The 8,405-nt window shown below is 37.5% G+C and overlaps 1 protein-coding gene across 1 annotated transcript; it reads left to right on the top strand.

The window, feature by feature from the left end:
- Positions 1 to 1,950: 1,950 nt before the first annotated feature.
- Positions 1,951 to 7,031, top strand: LOC121759566 (probable methyltransferase PMT26). Its single transcript, XM_042155203.1, has 9 exons — positions 1,951 to 2,250; positions 3,235 to 4,225; positions 4,309 to 4,458; positions 4,881 to 5,151; positions 5,232 to 5,342; positions 5,430 to 5,604; positions 5,734 to 6,006; positions 6,260 to 6,454; positions 6,538 to 7,031. The coding sequence occupies exons 2-9, from the start codon at positions 3,275 to 3,277 to the stop codon at positions 6,764 to 6,766; spliced, it is 2,355 nt and encodes a 784-aa protein (XP_042011137.1). The 5' UTR covers positions 1,951 to 2,250; positions 3,235 to 3,274; the 3' UTR covers positions 6,767 to 7,031.
- The last annotated feature ends 1,374 nt before the right edge of the window (positions 7,032 to 8,405 follow it).

The following is an 8,405-nucleotide window of genomic DNA, read 5'->3' on the forward strand; positions in this document are numbered from 1 at the left end:
ACAAGAATTAATGCATAATTGAGAAAGTAAGAAAGATGATGAGAAGGGTAATTAAAATAGTATTAATAAATAGTGAGACTCACATTGTTATTATTGTTTAATGGTAGGTCTTAATGATATAAGTTGTAAATACATTAACGTATATGCAAAATGAGTTGGGAAGAACTTTTCATAAATAGAAAAGATTTATTTTTATAGAGGGCGGAAAAGGAAAGTGTCCCTACTTTTATGGGACAGAGAGAGTAATTAGTAAAATAATCGAAAAAATTAAATTTCCTATAAGAAATACTCCCTGTGTCCATCAATAATCGTCACATTGTATAATTTTCATCCATCCACCAATAAATGTCTCATTTGTTTTTTTAGTACTATTGATAATGGACCCTATATTTCACTTAATTTTTTTAGTCACATTTTATTATATAAAACTAATGCAGTAGTATATAAAGATAAGATTAACATTCCACTGTCCTTTTTCATTTATTTACTACTAATACATTACATTTCTTAAAACCCGTGTCTAGTCAAACTAAGCCTTTTATTCATGGACCGAGAAAGTATTTTGAAATCCAATACATATGGTAAATCATTCTTATCTAGTACTCCCTCCGTCCCAACTAAGTTGAGTCACAACTTTTGGGCACGGAGATTAAGAAATTGTGTTGAAAAGAGGGAGAGAGGAATAACGTAGGAAATATAAAGAGAAAGTAAAGTAGGTGATTGAATAAAGTAAAAGTGATTAGATGTTTTGATTTTTTGTTAAAAAATGAAATGACTCAACTTAGTTGAGACATCCCAAAAAGGAATATGACTCAACTTAGTTAGGACGGAAGGAGTACCGTATTCATGACTGACTTACTAGTGATGCGTTTTTATTCTGTCGTTATTTAGAGCGTATAGAAAGTAAAGTAAGTAAGATGATAATGTAGACACGACTTTCTCCTATATTATTCCCTCTCTTACTTTACGTTCTCTTTACTTTAAATATTTATTACTCCCTCTGTTTCATAATAGTGGAGGCATTTTTTTCGGCACGGAGATTAAGAAAAATGTGTGTAATGTATTAAATACAAGATAACAAAGTAGGAGAGATGAAAAAGTAGACGGAATAAAGTAAGATAGAGGGAAAAGTAATTGAGAATAAATGTGTCGACTTTTACTAAAAAGAGAAATGACTCCACTACTATGGAACGTACCAAAATGATAAAATGACTCCACTGCTATGGAATAGATGGAGTATATTTTCACAAAACAATAGCCAAACAAGAACGTCTCACTGGGACAGATGAAATACTAATTTTTAAAATTTTATATAAAATTTTATATCTATGTTATTTCGTAGTGATATCCAGTTTGAATACAATTTTATTTTCTAAAATTCTTAAAATTAAATATTCTATAATAGATAAATGAGTTATCTTTTCCTATTATTTATTATAGAGATCATGCAATTTCTTTAAGATTTTTATTTTATTTCGGGAATTAAATGAATAAAGGATCATCAAGAATAATAATTAAAATTTTTGATTTTAGTATTCAATCTGATTATATTGATGAATTAGCCTAAAATTTTCCATATCCATCCCATAGAAATAGGTCACAGTGTATTTCCTTTTTTATCCATTCTATAGGAACAACATTTTTAGTTTTTTACATTGTTTTTTTCTTTATCATTTATGGGTTCCACAATCGATTATACAATTTCAATTTTTTTTATTCTTTCTTATTTTATCAATTACCCAATAAAATTATTAAGGGTTAGATTTGAAAATTTTAATCCAAAAACGTTCTAACTTGCTTGCCCACACTGGATAGAATTACCCGAAATCGGATGGTTCAACCCAATTGACATGCCTAAAAGATGTGACCTTGGATTATAGAGACCTTTTCAATTTGGAAAAGAAAGGAAATCGTCTTTCACGGCCATTCTGTGGCTCTCCACATTCTCTTTCCATCCAAAATTCACCCAACTGTCAATCCTGATTTCAAACAGTTAATACAAAAAAAAGGTAAAAACTAAGGCGCAAAAATGCTCTGCAAATGTAGACATCTTTCGTTAAAATCCACTATAAAAGGAAATATTTGGAGCCTTTATCTTTGAGCGCGTATATTATATATACACTCCTCACTCCCACACTGCAATCTTCTTCCTCGAGAGCTGAATCATTCAGTCCTGCTCTCCGACGATTCGTGTATGGGCTAATCAGTCCAGTTGATGCTGTTCTGTGTTCAAAATTTTCAGAGGCAGAGGTACTTAAAATCACACAGCTGATTTTTGTGTTGTTCGTTTATATCGCGCCTGCATTGAGGAATATGGAGTGAAAATTGTTGTTTGTGTTGTGTTTTTGGATTAGATCTTTGCTTCGTAGATCTGCGCTGTTGAATTTCGTGTTTTTCAGTATTGGCTATGTTTTTTCCCCTGATTTCTAGGGATTTAGGAATGCCGAGAATTTTGCTGCGAGAACTTCTTAGATGTGTCTGGTAATGTGTTACGGACTCAATTCCCACATCGGTTGTGAGAACAATTGATGTGGGGTATATAGACTAAATGGGCTCTCTCTCCTAACAGGCTAGTTTTTGGGATGAGTTCTCCTGTTTGGTCTGTATCAATTGGTGCTTTCATTGAGAGCCCAAACGGCTCGGAGTGGTGGCCAAGCAACGAACTCGCCGTGACCAACGAGTACGTTTGGGACCTCTCGGAGTGGTGACCCACAGAGTGGTGGCCGGGCAAAGAATCCGCCGTGACCAACGAGGATGTTGGCCCTTAAAGGAGGGTCGAATGTTACGGACTCAATTCCCACATCGGTTCCGAATGTTACGGATACAATTCCCACATCGGTTGTTCGAATGTTACGAACTCAATTTCTCTCCTAACAGGATGATTTCTCCTGTTTGGTCTGTATCAAAATGCGACCTGATTCGAAATGAGTTAGCGTATTTTAGATGGTTACTATCACAACCGATGTGGGGTATATAATGAGCTCTCTCTCCTAACAGGGATGAGTTCTCCTGTTTGGTCTGTATCAAAATGCGAACTGATTCGAAATGAGTTAGCGTATTTTAGATGGTTACTATTTTTGAAATCAAATTCAGCTGTTGAGCGGTTCTGTTTTACTCCTCTATTTTTGTATTCAAATCAGGTATCTTAACGGTGTGCATCTTAGCTGTACCTTGCTTGCTCTATCTTGATGAACTTTGATGTTATTTTGATTGACCCGATCTTATTGTGTTTAGGTGTGCTATAACAAATAATTGAAGGATAGAAGTTGAAGCAATGGCTTTAGGGAAATACTCTAGAGTTGATGCTAGGAAATCATCGTCAGGCTATTGTTCGACAGTCACAATTGTGGTTTTCATAGCCTTTTGTCTAGCTGGGGTATGGATGATGACGTCTTCCTCTGTAGCCCCTGGTGAGACTACTGATGTTTCACAGGAGAATAAAAGTGAGGAGAGAACACCTGCAACTGAGATCAGTGCAAAGAACAACAACGATGCTACCAACGCTGATAATGTTCCAAATGATGATGCTAAACAAAAGCAGTTTGAGGATAACCCGGGGGATTTACCTGAGGATGCAACCAAAGGGGATTCAAATGCAAGCCAGGTGGAGAAAAATGATGTTCCTGAGGACACGGATAAAACCACAGAGGAAAAGCCGGAAGAGAAATCAGCGGATGAAAAGAAAGATGGCGGAGAAGAGAAAGGAGATGGATCGAAAGATGATGAGAAAAATAAAGTTCAAGTGAATCAAGATTCCGAAGCTGGAGAAACTAAAGAAAGTAAATTAGATAATGAGAAGGCTGAAGAAGACTCAGGTAAAACAGATGGTCAGACAGAGGAGAAGGCGGACAAAGAGAATTCCACTGAGGAAAAGGAAAAATCCAATGATGTGTTACCATCTGGGGCCCAATCAGATCTGGCAGATGAATCAACAACTCAAAATGGATCGTTTTCTACTCAGGCTGCAGAGTCAAAAAATGAGAAAGAAGCCCAAAAGTCATCTGGTTCTCAGGACCCAAGTAAATACAGTTGGAAGCTTTGTAACACAACAGCTGGACCCGATTACATTCCGTGCCTTGATAACTTGCAGGCAGTAAAGAAACTTAGAACAACTAGACACTATGAACACAGAGAGAGACATTGTCCAGAAAATCCACCTACCTGTCTTGTTCCCCTTCCTGAAAAATATCAACGCTCAATAGAGTGGCCTAAAAGTCGGGAAAAGGTACAACAATTTGTTGAAATTGTGTTATGCATTTAATTTGCTGCTTTTCTTCTTTACTAATTGACTTATGTCCCCTTCCACAGATCTGGTACCATAACATTCCCTACACCCAACTTGCAGATTTTAAAGGACACCAAAATTGGGTTAAAGTTAGTGGTGAATACCTTACCTTCCCTGGTGGTGGAACCCAGTTTCCGCATGGTGCTCTTCACTACATTGACTTCATACAGCAGGTAATATATTATGTGCTTGATTATATCAGCCTGGTGTGCATCTCCCATTTTTTATAGTTGGTTTATACTTCGTATTTTTCCATGTATGAATCATCTTTGATATCACCATGGCACCATATATGATCTTAAAAAGTCAAATTATATTTTATCTGGATTTGGTTTAGCAATATTAAATTGTAATCTTTTCATTCTTTGCCTAGTTTCTTTGTTGCTAAATTTTTAGGCCATCTATATGCACATTATAAAAATTATTCATACTGTTGCATTCAACTTTTGAAAGAATAATTTGGACTGCTGATTGAGCACTCAAGAAACACAAAGCCTAATATCACTGTCATTCTTTGATTGGTGTTTTATACTTTTGTGGTTATAATAGTTTCTAACTTTTAGTTTTAACTTACTCCATATCATATGTTCTGTAGTCCGTGCCCGAAATTGCCTGGGGGAACCGATCCCGAGTGGTTCTGGATGTTGGCTGCGGAGTTGCTAGCTTTGGGGGTTTCCTCTTTGATAGGGATGTCTTAACCATGTCATTTGCTCCAAAAGATGAGCATGAGGCTCAGGTTCAGTTTGCACTTGAAAGAGGAATTCCGGCAATATCTGCTGTCATGGGTACCAAGAGGCTTCCATATCCTGGAAGAGTTTTTGATATCGTCCATTGTGCGCGTTGCCGGGTGCCTTGGCACATTGAAGGTACTTAATTCCTCCATTTGCTTATATACCTTTTGGTGACTTTCAAGAATTATTGATATGCTATGATCATTAAAATTTAGGTGGGAAACTTCTATTGGAGCTGAATCGCTTACTACGACCTGGAGGCTTCTTTGTTTGGTCTGCCACTCCCGTTTACCAAAAACTTGCTGAAGATGTTGAGATATGGGAAGGTACATTTTAGTTACTCTTCTTCAACGTAAAGCTAATATGTATCATTGATTGTTAACAAGTTGTCACTTTCTTGGTAATTTTGACAGCCATGAAGAAATTGACTAAAGCTATATGCTGGGAAGTTGTTTCGATAACCCAGGACAGAATAAATGGAGTAGGAGTTGCGGTTTATCGCAAACCTAAGACAAATGAGTGCTATGAACAAAGGTCAAAGAATGACCCTCCCTTATGTCAAGATTCTGATGACCCGAGTGCTGCCTGGTATAGTTTTGCAAATCAGAATCTTTTTATTATGTCAATGTGATTATACACTGGTCTCTGAAGTTCAGAGGTAACGTAGCATAACCAGATACCTGTTTATATTTTGACCTTTTACGTTGATATTATCAGGAATGTGCCTCTTGAAGCATGCATGCACAAAATACCTGTTGCTTCTTCAGAACGTGGATCTCAATGGCCCGAACAATGGCCTGCGAGGTTGCAGAAAGCGCCTTACTGGCTGTCAAGTTCGGAGGTCGGAGTTTATGGTAGACCAGCTCCAGAAGATTTTGTGTCCGATTACAAACACTGGAAACGTGTTGTAAAGAACTCATATCTCCAAGGACTTGGAATAGACTGGCCTAATGTAAGGAATGTCATGGATATGCGAGCAGTCTATGGAGGGTAAGTAAGGGAAACGAAAAAGTTGACTTCATGTTTATACTCTTTAGGACATCTGCAGTCTTTCCTCCCTAATTTGCTTCCTCAATCTGCAAACAAATCCCTTTTTCCAATTTATTCTAGTTTAAAGAGGTCACTAATTTTCTTACTTGCCTGACACAATCATGTTTTTGCTTTTTGAAATTACTCTTCACATATGTTGGTGACATGTATTATAGCGCTACCGCCTCACTGTTTGCTGTACCCCACTTTGCAGATTGGCAGCTGCTATGAGAGAGATGAATATTTGGGTAATGAATATTATCAATATAGATGCTCCCGATACACTTCCTGTAATCTATGAACGCGGCCTATTTGGAATTTATCATGACTGGTGTGAATCATTCAGTACCTACCCAAGATCTTATGATCTTCTTCATGCTGACCACCTCTTCTCCAAGATTAAGAAAAAGTGCGTACACTTTGCCATTGTTTTGACAAGCGAACTGCTGTTTTATGCTTGATCTTCTAAATCTTGTCGATTGGTCTTAACAGGTGTAATTTCATGGCCTTGGTAGCGGAAGTTGATCGGATTTTAAGACCCGAAGGAAAGATCATCATCCGGGACAAGGTGGATGTCATCACCGAGCTTGAGGCCATATTCAAATCTATTCAATGGGATATTCGCATGTCCGTCTCTAGGGACAAGGAAGGATTGCTTTGCGCTAAGAAATCTATGTGGCGACCTAAAGACGAAGAGAAGGTAACGTACGCCCTTTCTTGAAAAGCATACATGGTTTTGATACCAATGAGGTTAGGTATTTTTTGGTTATGAATGCCTTGGCTTAAATAGCATATTTTTAGTTGTTTAGTTGGGTGATTTTTATGAAGTTTTGTCCCTGTGTTAATAGTGGTGGCCTTTGAAGGGCAGTCAATACACACATCCCCTCTATTGTAAGGCCCACACCTTCATTCGACTGCAAATCACACCACTGTTATCATTCAAATGCAATTATTCTTACCAATCTTGTGATTTTTCAATTTTCGTATTTGTGTTGTTTCATGTCCTATTGTTGTGATTTTCTGTCCAGTTTCCACCGACCATATAAGTTATCGTTTAAAATATAAAATAAATATACTAAAAAAGAAAATGAAATAGAACGGTAAACTAAACAAAGTGAGTGGGTTAACACTTACAATTTCAAAAACAAAATTCGAAACGTCTCTCACCCTCACACTTCCCCTTCCCCTCTCACTTCGACGGAACCCTTGTTCTCTGAGCGGCGATCGAATGGCGAATACTATTCCCGGACGACGGCGCACGAGAGCTAACCTAGTTTCTCGGCTGAACGAAAAAACCCTAGATGGAGAAGAAGAATCATAAGGAAAAGGAGAACGGGAAGTAGAAGGAGAAGAGCTAGTACGTCTATGACTCCTATTTCTGTTGCTACGGGGCCCCTCACGACTGCCAATGGAAGTTCGAAAGGAGGAAGAAGGCGGTACACAGTCAGCCAGCTCCTCCGGATGAAAATACATCCTTCGACTGAAATCCACCTCCCCCGAGTGAAAATACACCGTGGAAAATCGACCGCAACCACCACCTTCGTCTCTGATATGTTCGGATTTTGCACTGTTTTAAGGCATTTATTTGGTTGTTTTGAGTGTCAAAGTTGCATTACGTGTCCATTATTTGCATATTTTATCTATTTTGGTATTTTGATGTGTTTTATGAGAAATGTGCAAAATAGAGCATTAAAAGATAGCAAAAAGTCGAAGATGGAAATCTGAGTATTCGAGCCAGCCAGCGACCATTGAGAGTTCCATCCACTGTTCATCAAGATCAAAGGTGTTCGAAGTGTGGATTCAAGAGAAGACGAAGACTACAAGATTCAACATTTGGGTTCTATTGCTTTAGTTTTCATGTTTTCTATGTTTTTCCTACAAACTATGTGTTTAGCTTATATTATGTGCAACTAAAGTCATAGAATTCCAAGGATGTGTTAGACCGACTTTGGTTTATAAAGTTCCTATTTGTTTAATATCTGTTTTGTTCATTACTTTGCTTCTATTCTAAGTGTTGGATAATTGCTCCATGTTTGAGTGACACATTCTATGATGATATATTGACGTGCAACATAATCGTGAGAGGAGGTTTGTTTGTTACAAGAGCTTAATTGACGTTACAATTATTTCCCCTTAATTGAGAGCGAGAACATTAGGAGTCTTACGAGCTTTTAGGAGCTACAAATCTAGGATTGATGCCCCTAGTGTCTGTAATCTACTTTGTGTCACATGGACAATATTTATGTGACTTGTTGTAGCAAAGTATGAACTGTGCCAGGGTGTTGTGTTGTAGTTGAAACTTGTACATAACTGTGAAAGCACATCCCTGAATTCCCTTATCTCATCTGTTTTATCGTTGT

This window comes from Salvia splendens, chromosome 12, assembly GCF_004379255.2.
Source record: "Salvia splendens isolate huo1 chromosome 12, SspV2, whole genome shotgun sequence".
NCBI lineage: Eukaryota > Viridiplantae > Streptophyta > Magnoliopsida > Lamiales > Lamiaceae > Salvia > Salvia splendens.